Source organism: Xiphophorus maculatus, chromosome 12, assembly GCF_002775205.1.
Source record: "Xiphophorus maculatus strain JP 163 A chromosome 12, X_maculatus-5.0-male, whole genome shotgun sequence".
In the NCBI taxonomy this organism is placed as follows: Eukaryota; Metazoa; Chordata; class Actinopteri; order Cyprinodontiformes; family Poeciliidae; genus Xiphophorus; species Xiphophorus maculatus.
In genome coordinates this window covers 4,239,815-4,253,063 of record NC_036454.1, presented here as the reverse complement: position 1 = coordinate 4,253,063, position 13,249 = coordinate 4,239,815, and the positions used below count along the sequence as shown (strand labels likewise).

At 38.8% G+C, this 13,249-nt stretch overlaps 1 protein-coding gene across 3 annotated transcripts in view; it reads right to left on the bottom strand.

Annotated features, from left to right (window-relative positions):
* LOC102228331 (protein unc-13 homolog B-like) overlaps positions 1–13,249 on the bottom strand; it is a 148,554-nt gene that overhangs the window by 52,293 nt on the left and 83,012 nt on the right. For 2 of the 3 annotated variants that reach the window (XM_023343563.1, XM_023343564.1), the window contains exons 2-9: positions 10,201–12,959; positions 9,061–9,083; positions 8,606–8,655; positions 8,435–8,510; positions 6,567–6,572; positions 4,399–4,473; positions 1,809–2,028; positions 629–856 (exon numbers count right to left, since the gene is read on the bottom strand). In XM_023343563.1, coding sequence (XP_023199331.1) covers positions 629–856; positions 1,809–2,028; positions 4,399–4,473; positions 6,567–6,572; positions 8,435–8,510; positions 8,606–8,655; positions 9,061–9,083; positions 10,201–12,823 — 3,301 coding nt within the window. In that variant the 5' untranslated portion in view covers positions 12,824–12,959. The remainder of the gene's footprint in view (positions 1–628; positions 857–1,808; positions 2,029–4,398; positions 4,474–6,566; positions 6,573–8,434; positions 8,511–8,605; positions 8,656–9,060; positions 9,084–10,200; positions 12,960–13,249) is intronic. The other variant, XM_023343565.1, reaches the window with a different exon arrangement.

Below are 13,249 nucleotides of genomic sequence, written 5' to 3'. Positions count from 1 at the left end.
GACAGCATGGAGAAAACAAAAGCAGCCATTTTTCTGTCCCCACTTAGTAAAATATTTTCTTTACTTTGCTAAAAATGATCTCTGATCAAAAGGAAAGCTCCTTTCAACACCATTTTAAACAAAAGTTTCTACAAAAAAGACTTTCTTAAATATCCTTTTGCTGTTGCAGGAAGATGCACTACGGTCGTAAAGGGATATAAGAAAGAAGAATCTGCTGAGTCACCAGTTGCTATGGTGATGAAGGAATAGGTACAATGAAGCAAATTTGAAACAAATGTTTCTGTCCCCGTTTTTTCCACCCAATGAAATCTGATCACTCTCTGTAAACATTAGACATAAGTGCTGAAAAATTATCGGCATTCTTCCTAATTTGCATCCCTGTTTTAAAAAACCTAAATAAAGATAAACACTACCTGTGAAATGTACTTCCTTCATACTATTCCTCATGAGCCACAATGTGTCCAGGTATTTCTTGCAGCGTTTTTTTAACACCACAGTAAAAGTCAAAACCAAAAATGTGGAAACATGGCAAAACAAAGAGAGTGTCGTTTAATGCTCTGAAGTTTCTTCAGATTTGCTAAATAAATAAATCACGAGTCAGCTTTTTCTCAGGCGTTTAAGGGCGTACCTGTGATGGTGATCTTGGCAGACCATTTGGAGGTGCCGTCCAGCACACTCTGCTTGATGCTCTTCATGTGTTGAGTATGAATCATCTTAGAAATGACAAACACTTTCCGGATCTCCTCGAAGATCTCAGGCTTGTTTCTCTCGCGGATCTTCATGCGGTCCTTCATAGCCATGATGATGTGCTGCGTCCGATCTTCTGCCCCCGTCTTCGAACTTTTCTCCGCTGCTCCTAAAGACACAGAAACCAGTTACATCAACACATCCTCACACTGTACTATTACTGTTACTATGAGCTACATTTTCTAGTAAGTTACAGGGTATGTTACTTGTCAAATTAAATTGAGATTTTACTTATTTTTTTCATAATAACAAAAAACTGACCATCTATAAATCAAGTTTAAATGCTCTACAATAATTTTTTTTAAAATCTGCAAGTAGGTAATGCCGTCACATTGACTTTCAGTTTCAACCAAACAGCATTAGTGAATCTTCATCAGCGCAGACAAAGTGTTGGCAGGGTGTCACATGAGATTAATTATTGGGTGATTGCTCCAGGATTTGAGTAGCAATTGTGTCAATTAATGTTGTAATTTTCTTTTTCTGGCTTATCTGGTTATTAAAGTATGTATTAATTGCATGAAAAGGCAACACGGTACCGTTATTTAGTAGGAGTGTATCTTCCTACACCATTGAAACATTCAAATATTTAATATAAAGGACTAAAATAATTTTATCTGGATTTAAGAACTTATCAAACCTTAAAAAATACCTTATGTTTCTTTAAATGTGTGAAACTCGCAGTGTTTTGCTTCGTCAAGACACGGTATGTTATTTATCAAATATAATTTATATTGTATTTGTATTTTGCATGACTAACATAAATTGACCATCTGTAAATCAAGTTTAAATGTTCCACAAAAAACTGGAAAGACAAATAGTAAGCATTAGTGAATCTTCATTAGCGCAGACAAAGCGTTGGCATAATTTCGCATGAGATTAATTATTGGGTAATTGCTGCAGGAACTGTTGCAGTACATAAAAAAGCAATGTTTTCCCACACTATTAAAATGTGTGGCAAGTATTCAATAGCACAATGTGACTTAAAATATTTAGTTTTATTCAAAATTAATGACTTAATGACACCTTGAAACATTTCCATATCTTTTAGTAGCTAAACTTACTTTGCAGGCAGTCAGCGTTCAGCAGCTCCTGGCATTTCTCATGAACTTTGACCCCACACTCTGCGCAGCGCATACCCTGCCGAGCGATGCCCCACAGCAGACCTTCACACTCGTAGCAGTAGGTAGGCGTGGTGGCGGTCCACACCTCGAAATTGTGTGGCGTGGTGCAGGAGATGGGGTAGATCAGAGCCTGCAGAGTTTTCTTGTAGACGTGGTTTTTCTGTTGAAGCAGGAGGAAAGAAAAAAGTGATGAAAAGTTTGATCAGAAACAACAACTCTTACTTTATAGACACTAGCTGCGTTTCCACTACAAATGTGTGCAGAACTTTGCTGAAAAACCGCAATTTCCCAACTGCGGCGTTTTTGTTAAATAAGAGACATGATTAAAATCACACGTGAATATGTTTGTTTAAATCATTTTAAAAATGCAGCGTCATCATTCTCCTACTACTTCCTGTCTTCATGGTTTGAGCCAGCGGCAACTTTCGGTTGCTGATCATGTGATTAGTGTGATGAAAAATCTTTTCCATTGCAGTTTTGCAAAATAAACCAAAGAACCACTTGATCCTAGCGCAAAAATGTCTTATTATTTAAAAAGAAGTTTTTAAAAAATGGTGAATGTCTTTGGTTTATGGAAACGCATCTTGTGAAATGAAGGGAAAACGTTACATGGTTTAGAAATAAAAACCCCAAAAATGTGTAATTCTTCAGATAACCCTTAACCAAACTCATAAAATCTCCCAAACATATGGTGAAATTTGGGGTCGTAACATGAAAATCTTCAAAAAACCTTGCATGGTGCTGTAGAGTATTGTGTAAATTCCAATGGGAAATCTTTAGGAACCACGATTTCAGTCCAATCCGCAGGACAACTTCTTTAACCATGGAGCAAATGTGGTTGAAATCATTATTTTCTCCTGTTATCTCCATAAAAAGCAAACAGCTGTCATTGCTCTGCATCAAAATGGTGTCAAATGAAGAGAAAGAACAGTGATGTGCACCACTAAAAACCTCAAAAGGTGAAAGGTCAGCTGCCGGGGTTGAAGGTTCAATGATCTGAGAGTTTCAGTCTCTGAGAAATGTGCTAATGGGAGCAGAGAACGCTGAGCACCGGCAGCCGGTGATTGTTGGCGCCTCTGCACACACAGCGAGACGAAGACTTCTGGACAACGGCGTCGTAGAAAGAAGAACAGCAAAGAAGACGCTTCTGTCCCCGAAAAATATGGAGGACAACATCTTTCTGCTGACAGTTTTGAACTAGAAAATAATTTGTCCTGTGAAGAAAAGGTTAAGATCCACCATGGTTTGTGGATGGTGTGAATAGTGAAAAATCCTTGATAAAATTAAGGTGTTTGGATGCTTCTTATCCCAGTCAACTGGCTTTTTTCTCCCTGACTGAACAGAAACCTGCTGAATGAAGAGCAGAAAAATCAACAGAAATTTCTTCCAATCCAGGAGAAATCTGATGATTATTTCTGGCTTTCAGCTGCGTTTCCATTAAAATTGTTATGCAAATGTTGAAGTTTTTATTTGTTACATTTTTTACACAAAATCATTCTTAGATAATAACATTTTAGTTTGATCTTTTCAGAATGAACTATTTTAGGGCCTCCTGTCACTTTAAATCCAACAAGCTGCTGCTGACCACGCCCCCCAACTCAACGTTTCCACTCGCATGTGAAAATGGTTGCAAACAGACGTGCAATAACACAACCGTACATGTTTGAAAAGCAGAAGTGGAGCCTCCTGCACAACCAACAAAAATGCAGCAAGTGGTTTGTGGATGGTAAGTTAACAACAAAACAATGACCAAACGCGTCAGAGTTCCTCTTGGGTTGCTAGGTAACAAGCTGAACCAGTTAAGAGTTTCATGCCTCTGGTAAGACAGTGGATGGGAAAATTTATTGCATCTGAGATTATTTAGTAAATTTATTTCCAGCTTCCCTTTTCAAATTAATTCTTTTTTGGAAAAACCACTTGAAGGAAGCATAAAACCTTTATTATGAAATTCAGAAAGTTATTTTAAACTAAGAGAGTTAAACTCTGGTTTTTTTGTCCCATATTTTGTTCTTCTCAGTCGATTTCCTTAATTTTGCTCACCATGAACAGGATTAATTATTTACAGAAAATGAAGATTTAAAACTAAGGTTATGAAAGTAAGAATAAGTCTATATTTACCACAAACAAGGACGAGAGGTATAAAAAGATGTTCTTTTATCTCATTTTTATTCCCAGTATTCCCAGTTTCACCTTTAGAACCTTGCAGCTCTCCTCCACTAGATTGTTTTCTCCAACATACCGTAGAGTAACCTACTTTGTGCACCTGAATTATTAATGTTTCTTCCAATGTAAAATGTAATCATCATTATAAATTGACAAATTGCAGCGCTGTCAGCACAAAGCAAACCATAAGAATTATGGAGGCACACTTCGGATCTTTAACGCTGACTCAGCAAAACTGAATTGTCACAATCATTTCCAACAAATGATAAACAGAAGTGGAGCCTCCTGGACACACAGTCAAAATGAAAAACCGAGTAGAAACTAATCACAAAGTGTTTAGATGAGGTAAATAAGATAAACTACTCACAAGCTCTTCGTCTTTTAGGGAGGTCCGAGTGGCCAGAGCGTAGTTTAGTCTGGCCTTCCTGGAATGAATCATGGACTGGAAACAAAATATTAAGACCTTAATTTTAAATAAATGAATGTAAGATTTTCTAGGGATGTGTGGACACCCTGCATTTTCTTCCCTAAACTGTTAGACACAGTCCTCAAGGTTTCCCCCACAATTTAAAAATAGGAATAATTATGTAAAGAATCCAAATGAGCTTGCAAACTTTAACTTTAACACTAGGATGATACAGTTTTCGAGTCCTTCCCATATCGGCTCAGCAGGGCCAATAGGCCGGAGTCCACCCTGACGACTCTGATGGCTCAAATTAGCATCCCTTCTTCAATTGTAAATGTGGTCGTTGACCGTCAGGCCAGAAGGTAGGAATGTGAATAGTCCATGTTGGGGGTGGGTATCTATGATACCAGCAGGAGATCAGGTCTCCTGTAGGTAGTGCTCTTCAGTTTAGTTTTGAAGCATACATGAAGTGTTTTTGGAGAGATGTGACCTTTTGCAGCTGATCCATGATGTTGTGCTGCATTATCCAGGTCATTTTGCCAAATGTACATAGAGTTTGCAAAACATAGAATCTGTTTCAAAAAATATGCAAAGGTTTTTCTAAAAGAAATTAGTAATGTTTCTCTTTGAAATAAAGCTAAGAGGGTATAACATGACAGTTTAGAAATAAACTAACCAAATTAATTGTGTTGATCCACCTCAAAAAAATCATGCAAAAAGTGTAAGCAAAAGAAATCTGGGAGACTTTGCACATGCAAATTTGCATGCAGCCTTTTGTGCTGTGGAGGATAAATAGGTGACTGCTTCACCTATTTAGTTCACAAGAACTAATGGCATTTATTTCAGTCATAATCTTGCGGGGGGTGACCAAGGTTCCATCACTATGTGACAGCTGGTCAGCAAACCTGGCAAACATGATTGACATGGCAGCACTGAATGCACATGTGCTTTATCAGGCATGCATTGGGGTGCAGGAGAGACGGGTGGACTTCCTGGTTGAGCTTGCAAAAGAGTTGGGTAACTCTCATGTGAGTGAGAAGAAGGCACACAAGGAGAAACTGCTTCGGCAACAACCTTCCACACCCAGCTCAGGCAAAAGGGCGAAGTGTCAGGTCAACCATCGATGCAGGATGCGTGTCCTGAGGCCGAATCATCATCAGTGACCCCTCACACCCCCACCATGGACTGTTCTCCCTGCTGCCTTCTGGAAAGAGGTTCTGCAGCATCCGGTGCAGGCCCACCTGGTTCCGAAACAGCTTTTTCCTACTTGCCATCAGACTGCTGAACTCTTAATAGATGGAAAATATATATATATATTACAGGAATCGTATTACTGAGGTTAATATTCGTTAACCTTTTGATGTGCAGTCGGTTTGGAGAGGATCTTGGGAGCTTTTCTTTATAAATCTTTAAGCAACATGAATGAAAGCTCAAAAGCAGTTTTTGATGCTGCAACGACTCTTTGATGCTGCGTCACACCTGTGAAACGCCTCAGACATTTTAAACCCAACAGCACAAGCTGTCAGAAACCATTAAAACAAACTGCCTCATGGGTTCGTAATGAATTTCTGCTACTGGAATAAACATATTATTCAATAATGAACCAGAATCAATAGGTGGCAGAGACTTAAGTTGAGGTTAAATGTGTCATTTTCTTGTTTTAGCAGTTGTGTAAACAGCATGGAAATATCTGTATTTTACAGCTGTAACATATTCTGAAACAGAAAAAATGCCAAGTCCAACTTTTAAACTCAAATGCATTGTTTTTAAATTAATTTAAGACGTTTTAAGGCCTAAATTTTATAAACAACCCTGCAGTATAAGCACCTTCTTTTACCTTTCTTTCTACAATTTTCAGAAAGCAAAATATGTAATAGTATTTGGTATTGTGCTACTGATATTAATTAAAACATTTACATCTAAAATTGAAATCAAGCAGAGGGCCTTTTGCTTTTCTTTGTTATCAGTCCAGTTCAGTTTGTAAACACAACACAAAAAACTGATTTTATTTTGTGTTTGCTTATGGGTCTGCATGCTGGTACAAAATACGATTTCACCACTGAATTTCAAACCAAACCCATCAAACCTGCAGACTAAAGCAAATACAATCTCACTTGTCTTTTACTCACCATGGCCTGAGCGGCGACGAGCACAGGGAGGGAAAGTGAACAAAGAGAGGAAGAAAAGAGAAGAGCTTAGAATCACATCGTTATACGCTTTAACCTTGACAATTGTTTTATTTACTTTTTATTTCAATCACAAAATATCAGCCTGAATATTCTTTCTTTATCTGTATGAAAAAAGAAACAAACAAAAATTCACATTAATTTATGGTGAGCAGACATTTGACTTCCATGATGTCTAATAAATCCTGACACCGCCACTGTTAGGTTATTGTGAAAGTGGTTTTTTTATTCATTTTTCCTGTATCTTCTCTAAAAGGATCAATCACTTTACTTGGGTGCATTATTTTAAGTGTGTAAATGTTAAAAAAATATATTGACTCAGCATAGCATTCATTCTGCAGAGCCTGTAATTGTGCTATTGGCTCCCTAATTAGAGTAACATGCTACATATTAGATGCTGTTGTCATCCACTTACATTGACTAATGTCACTAAAAAGTGTTTTATGAAATTAAACATCGATCTCATGCATGAATGGAGGTATAGTTTGCAGATGTTTATACAGATGGTTGCTATGAAGCCTTCTTCTTACTTTTAAGTATTTTACACCACTTGGTGAGGATATAAACACCCCAACAGGAGTCATTGCTTCATTGTGGTAAAATGACTATTTGATTGGTGTTAAAATAAAGATATTAAATAATAAAAATGTTCTTGTTTTATTTTTATACAGGAACTGCTTGGTTAATGTAAGATAATAATTTTCTGGTCCTTTTCAAGTATCAAAACTATTTGGTTCAAGGTAAGAAATAGCAGCAGTGGCCAAAGCTAACTATAAAAGTCAGCTGCGCTAGCCCTAAAATGCTAATAAATATTAGTTCTGCTAATGCTAAAGTCCAACAGCAACATTGTATTTAGTAGAAGCTAAACTAAAGCTAAAGTGTTAAATTCAACCAGGTTGACACCCACCGACACAACGTGTGTTATATAACCCACAACAATTTCAAATTTGTTACTGCACACGTATCTGAACGTTTACGTTTCAGGAAGTGATTATTGGAACAGATCTTTCACTCATGGTTTCAGTTTTATAGTTGCTGAGTTTTGCTAACTCTGTTGTGGATTGGTAAGGACACGGATGTCAAACTGTATTCAACTGAAAATTTACATAAGAAAAATGTATCTGGAAAATAAATTTAAAGGATGCTAAAAGGGCTAAAGACTTAGACTTACTTTATTATCATTTTGCCTGCACAGGGTGAATACAGAACGAAATTTCGTTGCATACGGCTCAGAACAATGTTTTGAGGTTCTAATGTTATGAGGTTACTCCGGAATATAAATCTAAATATAAAATATAATGTGCAGGAATGACAGTAAAATAGAAGGTTCTCAAAGTTAGCAGAAATGCTAAACCGTGTCTTAAACCCTCTTGGTTAGCATTAGGGAAGATTTCCTGGTGCTGAAATTATTCTTTAATTTGATAAAACATTTCTGGGGTTTATTTAAAAGCTTTTATACAATGGTTGGGATTAGCAATAAAGATTTACATCTTCTCACTTAATGTTGAAATAAATTATTCTCTTTGATGGCTTGGTAAAAAACAAGCCACAGTATAAAGAATTAAATTTAGATTCAATGTCAAGATTTTTCACCAATAATACAAACATTAAAATTAATTTCAAGTTGTTTTCCAAAAAGAGGTTGAAAACACGTTGCTGTCTCTCTTTTCCAACAGTAATTTTTCTTTGCTTAGTACATCTCCAAATATAAATTTAATCAGTGCAGCTTTGACTTAGCGCATAACATTTTTATTCAGTGAATTTCAAAACTGTCAAAGGAAGCTATAAAAAGTATTGATGGGATAACTCACCAGTTCACTAACAAGAGGGATAGGCCTCTTCTTGCGGAGGTCTGGCATGCTGTCAATGCCAAATGGTGTGTTCACCCTTCAATGAATACATAAATAACAGAAAAAATACATAAAAACAGAATAAACTTTGTACCGTTTACCCAAGCAAGCACACATAAAAGCTTTACAGACCCTGGTTTGGCCCACGGCTGCTTGCTGGGGTCACCGTCTTGCGTTTGGCTCTGAAATAGGAGGTCATAGGTCACGCATTAATTAAGTTAAAAGCGAAAGTTTGATTTAAGGAGAAAAGAGCATGCAAATGCAAAAGTATAAGATAAAAGAGAAAGTGAATAGCAAATAACAAGAGAGAAATGTTAAAGTGTGTTGGTTGAGTTTCAGTTCTGCATGCCAAACACCTTTCAATCATCATTTTTTATTGATTTGTGAATATTTACATTGAAGGAGATGATAAAAATGAGATTTGTATAGAGTATCCTATTATGGACAACATTGTGTCCATCAACACTACTTTTAAAAATCAAGTAGGTATAATTATGGGTCTACCAGGATCAGTATAATCATAGCCACAGCAGAAAATGAACCACAGAACAAGAAGATAATTTTAAGACGGTTGGTTTTAAGGTGACCTGATCTCCATCTTGACTTCCATCTGTAAAACAGCGAGACAGAAACACACAGAAGAGACAAAAACAGTCATTGACCGGCTTTATTCATTGCGTAAAAACAACAGCGTTACAGTTTAAAAGCGGCACCAACGCTGAGTTTTTCCACAGATAGGGTCTGAGGTCATAAATGTTTCATTAACATGTATAATTTATCATGAAAAAGACTCCTAATATTTTCCCCGACCCCCAGTCTTTAATGTCCGACTTGCTTTCCGAGGAGATAATTAATGTTTTCTAATTCTGCAAATGGATCCTGCTGACGCCTTGGAGAGGAGCAAGGGAGTCCTGAGTGGCAGCTGATGCATTACTCACAAGTGGGAAGAAATTATCATTCAGAATAGACCATGGTACAATAAAATACCCCAGGGAACTTTAGATAAAAAGCAATAACTGCCAATCTCTAAATGGGTACCAGAGACAGTCCTTTTATCTCTGATAATCTAACAGAAATGATCAAAGAACTGGAGTCAAAACAGGTCAATCAATCACCTATCAGAGCCGCAGACAGATAGCAGTAGATACATGTACAGCACTGTTCAAAAAGTTTTAAACTGATCCTATTTTCTTTGTTTTTCACCTCCTAATAGAAAAAGTTTCTGGTAATCTTTTAAAGTGGTTTTGATCGATAGATTGCCAAGCTTCAGTCCATTCCTGACCCTTTTTAGAGATTTCTCTTTATTGTTAAAGCCCATTAACCCTGACCTAAGAGGCATCCAGGCTTTAAAATGCTTTTATAGATAAACCTATTTTTGTAAGAAGTAACTCTCAGGTACAGTTTAAATGTGATAGATAGTTTCATCTGTCCTTCACTTGACCAGTGGACAGGAATCTGTCCTGATAGGGACTCAAAAAAACTGAAGATGAAATGTGAACAGGCAATCAAAAACTTTAAAAGATTAAACAAAACCACAAAAATTATTGCTCAAGAGTTGTTCACCCCTGCTGAGATACAGAGATGCTAAAGATCACAGAGAGTGGTGGGGCAATTTTACACTTACCTAGTTTCCCTGGTTCAAAAAAGTTACTATAAAGAGGGTAAATACAGCTAAGATTTTTTGCAATCACAAAGACAGGATGACCAGAGGTTAAAACAATGGCTACCTTGTTCCATTTCCTCCTGGGAGAAGGTGGACATGGTCATACTGACAAGGTTGCGTCTGGTCCCCCTCTTCTCCCGTAGAATCTGCTGAAAACTCCTCAGACACTTCAACTTGCGTTCATCAATCTGGGTAACTTCTGTTGATGACTCTGCTGCGTCTCCCTCTGGTTTGACCTCTGAGCCTCCAGAAATGTCAGCTGCAGGCTGCAGTGGTTCCTCCAGTGCTGCAGGTTCATCAGCCTGAATTGAGGCTGGCAAGGATTCTGCAGTGATGTACTGGGAAAGCTGATCCTTATCACTAACATCTGCTGGGCCTTTTGAAATCTTTTCACCGACGCTGTCTCCAGGTAGGTCTATAAGGCCTTTGACTAAAGAGTCAGGATCCACAGATGGTTCTTCAAAACTTGGTGGGCTCTTGTTCCAATAAGGATAACTTTGGCAAGTCTTTAAGGGCTCCAGTGCAAGGCTTTCGCTGGTTTTCACATCTAAAGGCTCCACTGAAAAATTATTATACGTTTGACTAGTACTATTTTTGGAAAGATCATCAAAAGCATGAGCAGAAGTAATATCTTCATGGAATTGGTAAGAAGTTTGTTCTAAATATTCCTCGTAGGATCTTTTTAAAGGCAACTCATCTGAAGGCATTGATAGTTCAAAGTGTCCAGAATTTACGTCAACAGGTCCTTCAAGTTTGCGTAGTGCACCCCGCAAAGCAGACCTGAAATCAAGCACAGCTCGCCCTAAGCGTTTGACGGTTAAACCTCCAGCCGGGACATCTGCAGAACCGGGATCAGAGAGTCGGTTTTCCCAGCTTCGACTACTGTAAGGTCTTACAACACTGTCTCCAGAGGCACCTGAGAGACCCTCTGTCCAGGTCATAGCAGAACTCTCTTCGTAGCTTAAATAGGCTTCGGTTTCACTGTTTGTTGTAAAGGTCAGCTCATTTGTTTGATCAAACTCGAATTCCTCTGCTTCACCATCATGCCCCTCAATCGAATGGTAACCTGAACTTTGAGGGTAGGACAAATCAGTAGAATATTCATGCCCAATAGACGAGCTTCCAATGCTGTTAGCAGCTGGATCGTGACTCCTGGACTGACTTTGAGGCCGTCTCAACCGTGATTGCCGTTCCTTCCTGCTTGAAGCGCTGGCAGGTGAGTTGTAATGCTTTCCAGAGCTAACAGAGAGAGGATCTGAGATTCCTGTGGATGATGAACCATATCCTCCTGCTCCTCTGTAGTGACCCCAGTGTCCAGCTCCTTCACAGTAGTGAGAACTTTTTCTGGCATTGTCCTCTACAGCCCTGAGGTAAGTGCTATCTTTATGCCACTTAGACTCCCTACTAACACTGTGTGGGGGTATAGTGTTAGCCCATTCTCTCTCATCACCAGCTCTTTGCTCCTTTCTTTCAAGACTAGATAATTGCGCTGGTAAGTCATACTCAGACTTTGAACTATGGCCAGAAGACAAAGAGCTAGTGCTTGGAAAATCTTGGCAATTTCCATGGTCAAGCAAGCTTAAGCTAAGATTTCTTGCTGTTGCACCTTCTGGTATATCTGAACTATGATCAGAAGTATCGTCAGCATCCTCCAGTTCCTGATGATCAGCTGTTGAAACAATTTGGGACACCTTCGGCCCTTCTAGACTTGTTGGCAGTCGGACCCCATGTATACTGTGGTGCTCATAACCTGACTGAACACAGTCCAGATCTGACTTTGCTACTGGGCTCCCTAAGCTACCATAAGCACTGACTGGCCGTCTACGTGTGGCTGATCCATCTTTGCTGCTAGAGCGAATGCCTTCGATTTCTAATAAAACAGCATCTACACATGAGGATACCTCCTCAACTGAGCCCCGCACTGAGCTCAGGTAATCCCTGAGGTCTGAGATTTCCTCTTGGATCTTGTTGATGCCTCTTAGCTCCTTCAGAATATGGTCAATGATGGCACTTGACGTCTCTTCTTTATCTTCATCATCTTCCAGAAGTGTATTTGGTAAAGCTCTGTTGAAGTTGTAGTCCAAACAGTCACCAGCAGAATATGGTCTTTTGGGCCGAATGCAAGGGGAAGTAAATTCTCGTGTTCCTGATGCAAACTTTGTCCCATTGATGTCTGGGCTGACTGGACTGTAAAGTGGGATTGGTTGGATGTCCTCTGGAGGTTCCCGGAGTCCACTCTCGAAGGATATCCGTTTTTGACTTCCTTGGCATCTGGAGCTTTTATGTTGTAAAGTGCAAGGTATTCTTATGCAACCCTCTCTGTTCAGCTCCACTTCTCCCACACATGGTGGCCCTGATACCACCGCATGTCGTTTAATGATCGAAGCCTTTGGGGGGCAGGCTTCAGCCCTCGGAGTAACCTTCGGATACATGCTTCGGAGCTCTTTTCGACTGTCAGGTGCCTCCACCTCTTCTTCCTCCTGTTCAGTGCCCGGATAATAGAGCTGGGATTCGGGGGCATGGTGGTCTGCAGACCCTTGCAAAAGACGATGAATTTTGCCACGAATAACTAGTGCTACTTTGGGATTTGGAGCTCTCTTTTTAGGTGGGTGAGTTTTGGATTTTGCCCCACCTTTAGGAGAAACTCCTGCTCCATGTTGTCCATTGAAGCGATTTCTGGAGAACATTTTCTCATGAAAGCAAATTATATTCACCTAGTCTCCCACATTGTTGGTGGGAGATGTAGCCAAAGTTCTTGCAGTACCATAGTTCAATATTAAAATGTTTCCAAGTAGCTAAGAAACAAATGTCAGCAGTCCATAGCTATAGAGAAAAGAGAGAGAGAATAAAATGAAACATTATCCAGGTCACTTTATTACTTTGAAAAAGACAACACCTGAGGTTTAAATTGCTTGCTTGAAGAAAGTCGGCCATTCTTGAAGTTATCAAGTGAACAAATTCCAACAAAGGTGTAATTTGTCAAGCTTATGAGTTTAAAAAGCATTCAAAGTACTGGAAAAATACTGATATTTTGCGGCTTTTACTTGGGTTTGTGCATATATTCTTGTGTGTTCTATTTACAACACATTTCCCATCTTTGCCATGAAAATAAA